This window comes from Spermophilus citellus, assembly GCF_964194105.1.
Source record: "Spermophilus citellus genome assembly, chromosome: 8".
Lineage (NCBI taxonomy): Eukaryota > Metazoa > Chordata > Mammalia > Rodentia > Sciuridae > Spermophilus > Spermophilus citellus.
In genome coordinates this window covers 43,506,459-43,519,929 of record NC_138189.1, presented here as the reverse complement: position 1 = coordinate 43,519,929, position 13,471 = coordinate 43,506,459, and the positions used below count along the sequence as shown (strand labels likewise).

At 37.5% G+C, this 13,471-nt stretch overlaps 2 protein-coding genes across 2 annotated transcripts in view; one reads left to right on the top strand and one right to left on the bottom strand.

Annotated features, from left to right (window-relative positions):
• Nucleotides 1-13,471, bottom strand: part of PAICS (phosphoribosylaminoimidazole carboxylase and phosphoribosylaminoimidazolesuccinocarboxamide synthase) — an 87,830-nt gene that overhangs the window by 44,565 nt on the left and 29,794 nt on the right. Inside the window, exon 3 of the mRNA XM_081304113.1 lies at nucleotides 8,698-8,777. The gene's annotated coding sequence lies outside the window, so the exon portion shown is untranslated. The remainder of the gene's footprint in view (nucleotides 1-8,697; nucleotides 8,778-13,471) is intronic.
• Nucleotides 1-13,471, top strand: part of PPAT (phosphoribosyl pyrophosphate amidotransferase) — a 45,302-nt gene that overhangs the window by 27,812 nt on the left and 4,019 nt on the right. The window contains exons 4-9 of the mRNA XM_081304112.1: nucleotides 2,105-2,217; nucleotides 2,323-2,468; nucleotides 3,953-4,025; nucleotides 5,069-5,220; nucleotides 6,081-6,208; nucleotides 9,072-9,293. Coding sequence (XP_081160238.1) covers nucleotides 2,105-2,217; nucleotides 2,323-2,468; nucleotides 3,953-4,025; nucleotides 5,069-5,220; nucleotides 6,081-6,208; nucleotides 9,072-9,293 — 834 coding nt within the window. The remainder of the gene's footprint in view (nucleotides 1-2,104; nucleotides 2,218-2,322; nucleotides 2,469-3,952; nucleotides 4,026-5,068; nucleotides 5,221-6,080; nucleotides 6,209-9,071; nucleotides 9,294-13,471) is intronic.

Below are 13,471 nucleotides of genomic sequence, written 5' to 3'. Positions count from 1 at the left end.
GAACCAAAAAAAAAAAAAAAACAAAACAGAGTAGAGTATAGGTTCAGGTTCAGTATCCTTTCTTTGAAATGAAGCAGAAGTGGTTCAGATTTCAGATGTTTTGTGATTCTAAAATCTTTGGATTGGAACCAAGTCTAAACATACTAATTTATGTTTCATATACAAACGATGCACATAGAGTAAATATAATTTTGTATGATGTTTTAAATGATCTTATGCATGAAACAAACTTTCATGTGCAATTTCCACTTGTGGCATGTTGGTGCTCAAAAAGTTTCAGATTTTGAAGCATTTCAAATTTTGGATTAGGGATGTTCAATTTGTATATCTGAGGCATAAAAAAGCATATGAAGAAAATGGAGTCTAAACTTGAGGATGACAAATATAAGAGAAATTAATTGTAACCATACTGGAAACTAAAATAGAATCTGGGAGTAAGGACAAAGGATGTTTACTCCTACCCTTTATTTACAGCTTATCATTTGGAAGTTTCTGTGTTAACAGCGTCTAGTTTATGCCTTTGACTTCATCCTTTTTTTTTTTTTTTTTTGGTGGTTGGGAGGGAATAACCAGGGATTGAACTCAGGGGCACTCAACCACTGAGCCACATCCCCAGCCCTATTTTGTGTTTTATTTGGAGATAGGGTCTCACTGAGTTGCTTAGGCCTTGCTTTTTCTGATGGTGGCTTTGAATGTGCCACCACACCCGGCTTCATCATTCTTTTTAAAATTATTATCATGCGGTGTCTTCATGTACCTGGTAGTTTCTTTTTTATCCACTTATGCCATTCATGGATGTTTAGTTTCTTCACTTCACTAGATTCTGATCATCTTGATTAGCACCCGAGGACCAGGTGGTAGTAGTTAGTAGGGCATGTTTAGACAAGTGCATACTCCATTATTCTTTCAGCCTCTTAGAGCTGTCGTCTCACATAAAGTAAGCCGTTTCAGAAGTTGAATGATGATGAACTGGTGGGCTGGAAGTATCTGGAACCCAAGCTTTTGTACCACTTGTTCTCCTGTTTCCCACTCTACCATTAGGGCTTCCCAGAGCTTTGCTGTGCCCTCTTACAGGCTCTGGCATTATAATCTATGTAAGATACATTTTGCTTGGGAGTGGTGGTACATACCTGTGATCCTAGCAGCTTGGAAGGCTGAGACAGGAGGAGGATTGCAAGTTCAAGACCAGCCTCAGCAACTTAGTGAGAACTTGAGCAACTTAGTGAAACACTATCTCAAAATAAAAAACAAAAAGAGCTGGGGATGTAGCTCACTGGGTTAAGTCTCCAGTTAAAAAAAAAAAAAAAAAGGAGGGGCTGGGGATGTGGCTTAAGCGGTAACGCGCTCGCCTGGCATGCACGGGGCACTGGATTCGATCCTCAGCATCACATAAAAATAAAGATGTTGTGTCCACCGAAAACTGAAAAATATTAAAAAATTCTCTCTTTAAAAAAAAAGGATATATTTCTGGTCCTAAACGAAAAAAATATATATAACTCATTTTAAAAATTCAGACAACCCCAAAAGTATGCAGTAAATTACTAAAAGGTCACCACTTAGAGATTAGTGTCCATTTCAATTCACTTTTTTCAGACTTGTTCAGAACTTCAACTGGTATTTATACATTTAATTGTTTAATACAGTTGATTCCTTTCTTCTATCAGTAATCATTGAGGATGGGTAACCAACATCACTACCACTAACAGATGCAGTTTGAGAGTCACCACTGTAGTGTGCCTTTCTTAAGGGAATGTGTCTTACTCATCAGGAGTGTTGTGGGTAGAAAAAGACCCACAATCCGAACTCTTCCTCCCCTCAACCCCATTGCAGGTCTATATGCCCTCAAACTTTTCTTGGTGTCTCCTAAAGCACTGTTTTTTTTTTTTGTTTGTTTGTTTGTTTTGTTTTTTCTCAAACATTTGGAGACTTCCCATTGCCTTCCACAGTAGTCCTCTGTTTTCAGTATATACATACAATTAGTGGGGTGCAGGGTTTTCATAACTAGGTGTCAGCAGAATGCCCAATTATTTCCATTATGGTGGACTGTTGGGTGAGGACTAGAGGGGAGCTTTCTCTGCTAATGACAGATTTCTCTTCTGTATAGCTTCTGCGTCATGGTGTTGGTCTGTCCACCAGCTCTGATAGTGAAATGATAACCCAGTTACTGGCATATACCCCTCCTCAGGAACAAGATGACACCCCAGACTGGGTAGCAAGGTAACTGTAAATTTGGATTATTCTTGCAGCTTTGGTGATGTAGGCATTGCTTTCAGTGTTTATAACTGAAGTGATTCGTTTAGTCATTTAATTAATCCATTTCAGGATTAAAAACTTAATGAAGGAAGCACCCACAGCATACTCCCTGCTTATAATGCACAGAGATGTTATTTACGCAGTTCGGGATCCTTATGGAAATCGTCCTCTATGCATTGGTCGACTTATTCCAGTTTCTGATATAAATGACAAAGGTAAGGGACTTCAGAAAGAATTAAGTTTCCAAAGTCATTGCCCTACTGCTAGCGAGCCCTGAAATCTTTAGGTATAGGAAACTTATGAGTGAGAGGGATTTAGTTGGTTTTGATGCTGGGATTGATCCCAGGGTGCTTAACCACTGAGGCATATCCCCAGCCCTTTTTATTTTTTTATTTTTGAGAAAGGTCTTACAAAATTGCTTGGGGCCTCACTAAAGTTACTGATGCTGCCGTGATCCTCTTGCCTCAGCCTCCTGAGTAACTGGGATTATAGCATGCCCCACAGTGTCCAGCTCAGTGTTGTGTGTTTTTAAAGTACTTTTCTTTGTCTACATCTAAGAATGAGTCACTTTTTTTTTTTAAGAACTTAATGGTTATACATAGTAGTTGGGTTTATCCCAACAAACTGTACTTGCGTGGAAACCAATTTCAGTTCATGAACCTCCCCTTTCCCTCCCATCTTCCCCCATTCCCCTTATTTTTCCTCTATTAGACTTCCTTTTTTAAAAAAAAAATTATTTTTTAGTTTTAGGTGGACACAATATCTCTATTTTATTTTTATGTGGTGCTGAGTATCGAACCCAGTGTCTCACGCATGCTAGGCGAGGGCTACCCCTTGAGCCACATCCCCAGCCCCAGACTTCCTTTTCCTTGTCTTTTTTTTTTTTTTAAGGATTCTTTAAAAAACAAAAAACTTTGTTTTATTTTTACGTGTTGCTAAGGATCGAACCCAGTGCCTCACACATGCTAGGCAAGCGCTCTACCACTGAGCCACAACCCCAGACCTGCTTGTCTATTAATCTGTATTTCATTGGTTCTTTATGTAATCTTATCTCTTCATCCTCCTTTTCTTTATTTTACTCTAGCTTCCACATGAGAGAAAACATTCAACCATTGAGTTTCTAAGTTTGGCTAATTTCACTTAGCATGATATTCTCCATTTCCATCCATTTACCATCAAATGCTATAATTTAAGAAAATGGGTTACTTTTAATGTATTAACAGACATTCCTATTTTTTTTTCTGTCTGAGCTACTCATTTGTAGTCTTGTTTAGCTTTTAATTTCTACAGTATGATTTTAGTGATTTTCTTTTTGACTTTTCAGGTGTCTTGTTTAGTCATAAAAATAATGTTGGTAGGAGTCTTAGGACTATTATTTATCTTTGGCTTAAGTTAGATGAAGATCCATGTGCTTTTTTTAAAAAAATTTTTTTAGTTATAGGTGGACACGAACTTTATTTTGTTTGTTTATTTTGTACGTGATGCCTGGGATTGAACCTAGTGCCTTACTCACACAAGCTAGGCAAGCACTCTACCACTGAGCCACAACCCTGGCCAAATCTATGTGCTTTTAAAGTCATGAAAATCATCTCTTCTTTGAGCTTTTTTACTTTATCTATTTAGTGTTTAACTATTCTGTTGAAATAGCCTCTTTTAAAATTACTTAAATCCATTAACTGAGTTCTTTTTTGATTTATAGGGAAAAAAACATCAGAAACAGAAGGATGGGTTGTGTCTTCAGAATCTTGTAGCTTTTTATCTATTGGTGCAAGGTAAGTTTTACCCATTAGGCATTTTATCTTTTCCCACATTTATAAGACGTTTTTTAGTTGGGCATGGTGGCATTTTCCTGTGGCCCCAGCTACTTAAGAGGCTGAGGCAGGAGGAACACTTCAGCCTGTGAGTTTGAGACCATCCTGGACAAGATAGTAAGATCCTGGCTTAAAAAGAGAGGGGATTTTTTTTTTTTAATTAAAAAGAAAATTTCCTTTTGCTAATTACATGAAAGTTTTCTTTCTAACATATATAACAAAACATACACAATTTGTTATGTAGATTTGTGCTCAGCACTTATACTGACATGAATGTATACCTTGTAATTTTATGAGCATCATCTTTCTTTTACACTATCATAAGACTCAGAAAGGAAGAATGTTCTTAACAAGAAATTATAATGGAAAAATTTTAAATCAGGATAAAAATACTTACCTTTTATTTCAAAAATCAATAAAATGTAGGACTCTCTTTATTTTTTTGATTTAATTGTTTTGGGATGGAACCCAGGGGTGCTTCGCCACTGAGCCAAATCCCTTATTTATTTATTTTTTTAAAAATGTTTTTAGTTGTAGATGGACACAATTCCTTTTTTATTTTTTTAATTTATGTATTTTCATATAGTGCTGAGAATTGAACCCGGTGCTTCATATGCTAGGCAAGCACTTTTCCAGAGTTACAATCCCAGGCCCCCACACCTAGCCCTTATTTTTTATTTTCTGACAGGGTCTCACTAAGTTGCTTAAGGCTTCACTAAATTGCTGAGGCTGGCTTTGAACTTGTGATTGTCCTGCCTCAATCTCCTGAGTCAACTGGGATTACAGCTGTGCACCATCATACCCAGCCAAGATTCTCATTTTTGAAATTTTAAATTAGGACATAGAGATAACAGACTTATAGACATATTAAAGGAATCACTTTTTTTCTAAAAGGGAGGGAACTATGTGTTTTTAAATTGATATTATCATCAGCCTTAAGGACTGATTTATTAAAAGTAGGGGATTTAAAATTAATTAATTTTTTTTTTAACATTGTTCTCAAGATATTACCGTGAAGTTTTGCCTGGGGAAATTGTGGAAATATCCAGACATAATGTCCGAACTCTTGATGTCATATCAAGGTCTGAAGGAAACCCAGTGGCTTTTTGTATCTTTGAATATGTTTATTTTGCAAGACCAGATAGTATGTTTGAAAGTAAGTAAATTTCATTTCTTTGACTGTTTCTGTGAATTTCTTATTTATCTCATTGAAACATAGCAGTTCTTGGCCCAAAAGTTTACCTTGCTTTTTGAAGGTACAGTTTTGGGTTTGTTTTTGTTGTTGTTTTAGTTGTAGATGGACACAATACATTTATTTTGTTTACTGGTTTTATGTGGTGCTGGGGATCGAACCCAGGGCCTCACATGTGCTAGGCAAGCATTCTGCCACTGAGCTACTACCCCAGGCCCTGAAGGTACAGTTTTATATTTTGTATATATTAATGAATTCATAAGTCATTAGATTGCTATTTCCCTTCCTTTCAACTTTAAGACATTATTTTTCTTATTAAAAATGATTATATGGGATGGGAGACAGGGGTCAGATATCAATCTTCTGCATGTGAAAAAAAAATGATTATGATTTTCAAATCTATATTAAGGTCAAAATTTTTAAATACTACACAGTTGAACTTTTTTGGGGGGTGGGTGGGTATCACGGGATGAACTCAGGGACACTTGACCTTGACCCTGAGTATTTAGAGACAGGGTCTCACTGAGTTGCTTAGAGCCTCACTGTTGAGGCTGGCTTTGAACTCAGGATCCTCCTGTCTCAGCCCCCCTCCCCAGCTGCATAGTTGAACTTTGAACTCCCCTATTTGAGTATTTTCACTTTATTGTTTTTGTATATATTGCTTTTTTTTTTTTTTTTTGGTACTGGGGTTTGAACCAGAGCCTTGAGCATTCTAAGCATGTTTGCTTTTTTTTTAAATACTTAATTGATGATGTTCTAATGCTGTCTTTTTAGAATAACAATATTAAGTAAAAATAACTTGTTTCCTTTTCCAAACATACCAGACCAAATGGTTTATACGGTAAGATACCGTTGTGGTCAACAGCTGGCAATTGAAGCACCTGTGGATGCAGATTTGGTTAGCACTGTTCCGGAATCTGCTACACCTGCTGCTCTTGGTTACGCAGGAAAGGTATTTCTCTTAATTACTCGGCATTGAATTGCATTCTTAGCAGTGGAATAAGAAATTCTAGCCTATAAAGGGAAACTCAACAAGAAAAGAAAAGGAAAGGTTTGGGAGTTTATTTGGATTCTTTAGAAGAATTATTATTTATTTTCTAGGGTTTGTGAAGATCACAAAAAGCACCCAAAAACTGGGAAATTTGCACTAGTTTTGTGTGTGTGTGAGAGAGAGAGAGGGTGGGGGGAGAGACAGACAGACTTGGGACTGACTCCACGGTGCTCAGCCATTAACATCCTCAGCCCTTTTCATTTTTTATTTTGAGACAGGGTCTTGCTAAGTTGCCAAGGTTGGTCTCGAACTTGTTTTCCTCCTGCCTCAGCCTCCCAGGTTGTTGGGATTACAGGTGTGTGCTACCATGCCTAGTGGCCCTGTTCATTTTTTTTTTTTTTAACAGATAGTAGTAACTATATAGAGAGAGAATTTAGTGGTAATGCAGGTTGAGCATCTCTAATCCAAAAATCCCAAATGTTGAGTACCAATAGGATACCACAAGTGGAAAATTTCAAACCTGAGCTCACATGACAGGTCATAGTCAAAACATAGGCACACTAAGAATATTGTATCTAATTGCCATCAAGATGTACGTGAGGCCAGGTGCAGTGGTGCACACCTGTAATTCCAGTGGCTCAGGAGACTGAGGCAGGAGGATTGCAAATTCAAAGGCAGCCTTAGCAAAAATGAGGCGCTAAGCCACTCAGTGAGACCCTGTCTCTAAATAAAATACAGAACAGGGCTGGGGATGTGGCTCAGTGGTTGAGTGCCCCTGAGTTCAATTCTGGTCCCCCGTTTCAACAAAAAAGATGTACATGAAACAAATGAATTTCATGCTTAGACTTGATTTGCATCCCCAAAATATCTCATTGTATATCCAGATATTCTAAATCTGAAATTTGAAACCCTCTTGACAACATTTAAAATAAAGAATACTGGATGTGTGCTTGCATATGAAAACCTCCTCCTTGAAATTCCCTCATTAGCTGCCAGGTTTCTGTTCTAGCGACTAAAAGGCCTCAGGGGTCACTCTAGTTAAACTGGGCTAACTGGGCTGTACGAAATAACCACACAAGAGACACAAATACCTTTTTCTTTGGGGTTGCTGTGACGGCTCCTCTGACCTTAAGGGCCCGCAGAAAGAGAGAGTGCGCGCACTGACCCCTTTTATTGAGGAGAAGCTATTCAAATGAGGCAAGGGGTCAGGTTTCAGGGGGCTGAGTCTATCTTCATGATGTCCATTGTCAGCAGGTTGACTGACACCTGGGTAGGCCACACCCAAGGGCACAGTAAGAAGAGGGGACACACACAAGGCACTTCCATGCAAGATTCTATCCTAAACAGGGCAAGGGGTTATATTACAAAGGAACAGCTTCACCCATGGGGCTGTAGCAAGACACACCCATTTCTGTGACTGAGCGCCTCAGCACCCAGCTGGGGAGTGTAACTCAGTCACCCATAAGGTTGGCCTCCCACAATGTATCCATTCCTTACTAAGTCTGGATAATAAAACTGTTTATATTCACTTTGTGTAATGTTCCTAGTGCTCTGCTTAATTTCATTTTTTCATACCAGGTAATTGTATAGTTATAGTGAATGATCCTAGAGCGTAACACCTAATATTAACCATCTTGGATAGTGTTAGTAGTTTCCCATTGTTATGATGAAATATACCCGAGTCAGGGAATCTTTCTAAAAAAGAAATGTTTGTCCAGCTCAATTCCGGACCTTCAAGGGAAAGGTGCTAGTCTTTGTTTATTTTTGTTGAGTGCCTCATGCCAGATAAAACCACAATGACAAGAGCCAAACTAGAAACCAGAGAACAATTCAGAAGTCAGACTCAGTTTTTATAAGAACTCTCTAGCAAGGCCAATTTAAGACCCTGAAGGACCCTTGAGAACTATCTCAATCCTTTCTGAGGACAGCCCCCACCCTGTCACACTCCACCTCCTAAGTAAGAGGTAAGTAATATTAAAATGTCTTAAAGCAACATATTTATGGGCCTCCATTAGACCCGCCCGTTAATCCACATCAGTGCCATACAGAGGACCATGCCACCAACACACAAACCTTTAGGGGACAAACTGTAGTAGATAGTTTAATTAGCTTCTGAAAGAAACAATATGCATATATTTCAGAAAAAGATTACCTTGAGAAATGGATGAATAATTTCCTGTCCCTAAAGAGCATCTCCTTAGCCTACTGTTTATTCTTATGCCAAAAATTTTTAAATGTGTAAAATTTCTGACAGTGATTTATTCTATTTTATGTCTTCATATACCTAGTGTTCTCTTCCAAGAGAAATAGAGGAATAACCATGTTTTAAGAGAGCAGAATTTCTTGCCTCACATGCACAAGGCCCTAGGTTCAATCCCCAGCACCACAGCACCACAGCACCACACACACCAAAAAAGAGAGCAGCATTAGCCACGTGCAAGGGTACTTACCTATAAGCCCAGCTACTCAGGAAACTGCGGAAGGAGAATTGGAAGTTTCAGGCAGCCTTGGCAACCTTGGAAGACCCCATCTCAAAAAATAAAATCAAAAGGGTCATAAATAAAGAGGGAGGGATTAAAAATTCTAGTAAAATGAATTGTTTTTCTACAAACTATTTTCTTTCAACAGGGCTTTCCCTTCTTTTTTCCTGTTCACAGTTTAAATAGTGAAATAAAATTATATTCTGGTAATGGAAAGTTTGTAGCAACCACCAAATTGTCACGTTTTACATACATATTATAATGCTAGCATAATCTAAAGAGAAAAGGAGCCTGGAGTAGAGTGTGTATTGCTGCTCATTATCTATTCATGTCTCCCCTTTCAGTGTAGACTTCCCTATGTGGAGGTGCTGTGTAAAAACCGGTATGTTGGAAGAACTTTCATTCAGCCAAACATGAGGTTAAGACAACTTGGTGTTGCCAAAAAATTTGGAGTGTTGTCGGACAACTTTAAAGGCAAAAGAATTGTTCTTATAGATGATTCAATTGTGAGAGGCAATACCATCTCACCTATAATAAAATTGCTCAAAGAATCGGGTGCAAAAGAGGTAAGTAATATTAAAATGTCCCAAAGCAACAATACAATACCGTCAATAAAAATTGAAATTCAGTATCATGAATCAAAATGGATAGGTCATTAAGGTAAGTTAGCTTGTCGTATCAGATTGTTTTACAAATAACTGTGGCAATTTGGAGAAATGTAATAGCCACTCTCATACTGTATACTAAGTTTTTGAAAGACCAAAAAAGCTTAAGAATAATTTTGGAAAGTTAATTAGAAGACCAACTTTAAAAATCATAATAATAGAATGCTTTTTAAATCTATACAATTTTGATTACTTTCTCCATTTGAAGACAAAATCATTCCAGTGTAATAAATTTAACTCTTTTATTTGTATCACATCATCTCCTGGGGAAAAAAATTCTTTAAAACTTTTAATTTTCTTAGTTAACAAATAAACATGTATTTATTTATGGATATAACATCCTTTGATGCATTTTTCATCATACAGGCCTACCTCACTTTATTGCACTTTTCTTTATTGAACTCCACACATACTATGATTTTTGCAAATTGCTTTTCAGCAATCCTGTATTGAGCAGGTTTGCTACTGCCATTCTTCCAGCAGTATGTGCTCACTTTAAGTCTCCATGTCACATTTTGGGCATTCTCATGATATTTAAGATTTTTTTTTTTGTTATTGTATCTGTTACGGTGATAGGTAATCGGTAATCTTTGATGTTACTATTGTAATCATTTTAGGGTACCACAAACTGTCCTGACAAGATGGCAAACTTGATTCATGTGTGCATTCTGATGACTCCATTGACTACCCATTTCCCTGTCTCCCTTTCCTTTGGCCTGTGTGTTCCCTGAGACAGCAATATTGAAATTAGTCTAGTGTATTACCCTACTAGGATCTTTAAGTGTAAAGAGAAAGGAAAAACAAATATCTCTCACTTTAAATTAAATACCAGTGAGGAAGGCATGTGGAAAGCTGAGAAAGGCTGAAAGCTACATCTCTTGTGCAGTTTACCCACATTGTAACTGCAAAGGAAAAGTTCTTGAAGGAAACAAAGTGTATCTCTATGAACCCACAAATGATAAGAAAGCAAAACAGCCTATTGGGATATGGAAAAAAGTTTTAATGGTCTGGAGAGATCAAACCATCCACAACATTCCTTATAGCTGATCCAGATTAAGGTCCTAACTCTTCAGTTCTAGTTTACTGTTAATACCAATTGCTGGGTAAAGAAGATGTCTTTCAAAATAATATGGTTCAGGGCTGTGATTGTAGCTCAGTGGGAGAGCGCTTGCCTAGCACACGTAAGGGACTGAGTTCGATCCTCAGTACCACATACAAAAGGTAAATAAAATATGGTTATTAAAAAAACTTAAAAACATTATTGTTTATAGATAATGTATCTGGCTACCTAGGAACTGTGACAGAGTTGTATGAGATTTTTGTTGTTTTTATTCTTGCTTGTCCAACAGCCATTCTGTAATCCCTGGAACAAACAATGATCTTGACTTTCAGGTCTTATTAGTTAAGAAATGCATTTTGTTAAGGCTATCACTGCCATATAAACAATGATTTCTTGATGGATCATGACAAAGTAAACTGAGAATGTTGTGGAAAGGATTCACCATTCTAGATGCCATTAAGAGCATTTGTTATATAAGGGAGGAGGTCAGAATATCAACATTAATTGATATTTTGGAAGAAGTTGATTCCACCCCTCATGGGAGGGTTGAGGGGTTCAAGATTTTAAAAGAGGAAGTTACTGTTGATTTGTTGGAAGTAGCTAGAGAACTAGAATTGGATGTATGGAGCATGAAGGTATGACTGAATTGTTGCAATCTCATGGGAGAACTGTAATGACACTGAGTTGCTTCTCTCCCCATCTCCACCCACAAAATGGAAAGTGAACCCAGGGGCACTCTGGCACTGAGCTACATCCCCAGTCCAAAACAAAGTATTTAAGATATTTCAGAAACTTAGTTGACAAAGCAGCAGCAGGATTTCAGGGAACTAACTCCAATGTCTAAAAAGTCTTATTGTGGGTAATGTGCTACCAAAACAGCATCACATGCCACAGAGAAATCTTTCCTGAGAGGAAGTCAATGTAGCAAATTTCATTGTTGCCTGATTTTAAGAAATTGTCACAGCCACTTCAGCAATCACCACCATAGTCATCCTGAAGGCAAGACCCTTTGCAAAAAGATTACAGCTTGTTGAAGACTCAGATTACTATTAGTACTTTTTAGCAATGAAATTTTGTTGTTGTTGTTATACAGGGGGTTGAACCCAGGGGTGCTTGCCTACTGAGCCACATCCCCAGCCCACAGTGCCTTTTAATTAGTTGTTGATGAACGTTCATTTATTTGTTTTTTTTTTGTTTGTTTGTTTGTTTTTTGTTTTTTGCTTATATGCAATGCTAAGAATCCAACCCAGTGCCTCACATGCTAGGCCAGCACTCTGCCACTGAGATACAACTCTAGCCCCTGAGCCCTTTTTGTATTTTATTTAGAGACAGGATTGTGCTGAGTTGCTTAGGGCCTTGCTAGGTTACTGACACTGGCTTTGAACTTCCAATTCCCCTGCCTCACCCTCCTGAGCCACTGGGATTACAGGCATGTGTCACCACACCCAGCTAATAAAGTATTTCCCTTTTTTTTTTAAAATTGTAGATGTACACAATGCCTTTATTATTTTTTATGTGGTGCTGAGGATTGAACCTAGTGCTTCTCATGTGAGGGAAGAGCTCTACCACTGAGCCACAACTCTAGTCCCAGTTTGTTTGTTTGTTTTTTTGGTGGTGCTTGTGATTGGGTCTTATGCATGTGAGGAAAGAACTCTACCAACTGAGATATATCTCCAGTCTCCCCAGTGTTTCTTTTTTTAAAATATTTTTTCAGTTGTAGACAGACACAATACCTTTGTTTTATTTATTTATTTTTTATGTGGTTTTCAGGATTGAACCCAGTGCCTCACACATGCAAGACAAATGCTCTACCATTTGAGCTACAAACCCAGCTCCCCCGCCCCCCAGTATTTCTTAATTAACATGTATATTGTTTTTTTTAGACATTGATATTGCATACCTAAAAGATGCAACTCAATGTTAGACCACTTGACTAACATGTGTGTTGCCCTGGATTCTATACCCAGCACTGAAAAAAAAATAGAGTCTAATATAATAAAGATAACGTACAGGATCTAAGAGACAAAAAGAAAATTGTGTGATTTATTTTTTTCTCTATTTACTTTATTGTGATCCAGAAACAAGTTGTAATATCTCCAAGGTATGCCTATATTGTTATTTTTAAATTTCAAAGCTTATTCTAACCTTAAATATTTTAGTTGATCAGATTATATGAGTGAGATTTGTTTATAATAAATAGAGTAAAGCTAAAAATAAAATGTAGGAAAAATGGGATGGAAATTAATAAAACCCTATTTAAAATGTTTCAAAGATAATTATGATTATGATTTTTCAGCCTTTATGACTGGTAATAATTATGATATTCTTCAAAGTTCTAGGAAAATTATATAGTACAAGCAAAGGTATAAAGTAAATACAAATCTGTTACAGTAGTAAAAAAAAAATAGACCAAAAAAAAAATCTGGAAATGGCTCAAGTATCTTCCAGTAGGAGAATAGTAAAGTGATCAGGGTGATGACATATGCAGCCATTAAAACTATGTGAAGAGTGGGTTGGGAAATAGCTCAGATGGTAGAGTGCTTCCCTTGTATGCACAAGGCCCTGATTCAATCCCCAGTGCCACCAAAAAAAAAAAAAAAAAAAAAACTGTGAAGATCTGGGTTCAGTGATGCACACCTGTAATCCCAGCTACTCAGGTGGCTACGGAAAGAGGATCACAAATCTAGGCCAGCCTGAGCAGCTTTCTGAGTCCCCCTGTCTCAAAATAAAAAAAACAAAAGGAGTTGGGGATGTAGCTTAGTGGTAGAGCACCTGGTTCAATTCCCTATACTAAAATCCAAAAAAATAAAATTAAGAAAAAAAGTTTTTGGCAGGCATGGTGGTGCACGCAGCTTGGGAGGCTGAGGCAGAAAGATCACAAATTCAAAGCAGATTCAGTAAAAGCGAGGCATTAAACAACTCAGTGAGACCTTGTCTCTAAATAAAATACAAAATAGGGCCGGGGATGTGGCTCAGTGATTGAGTGTTCCTGAGTTAATCCCCATTACCAAAATAAAGA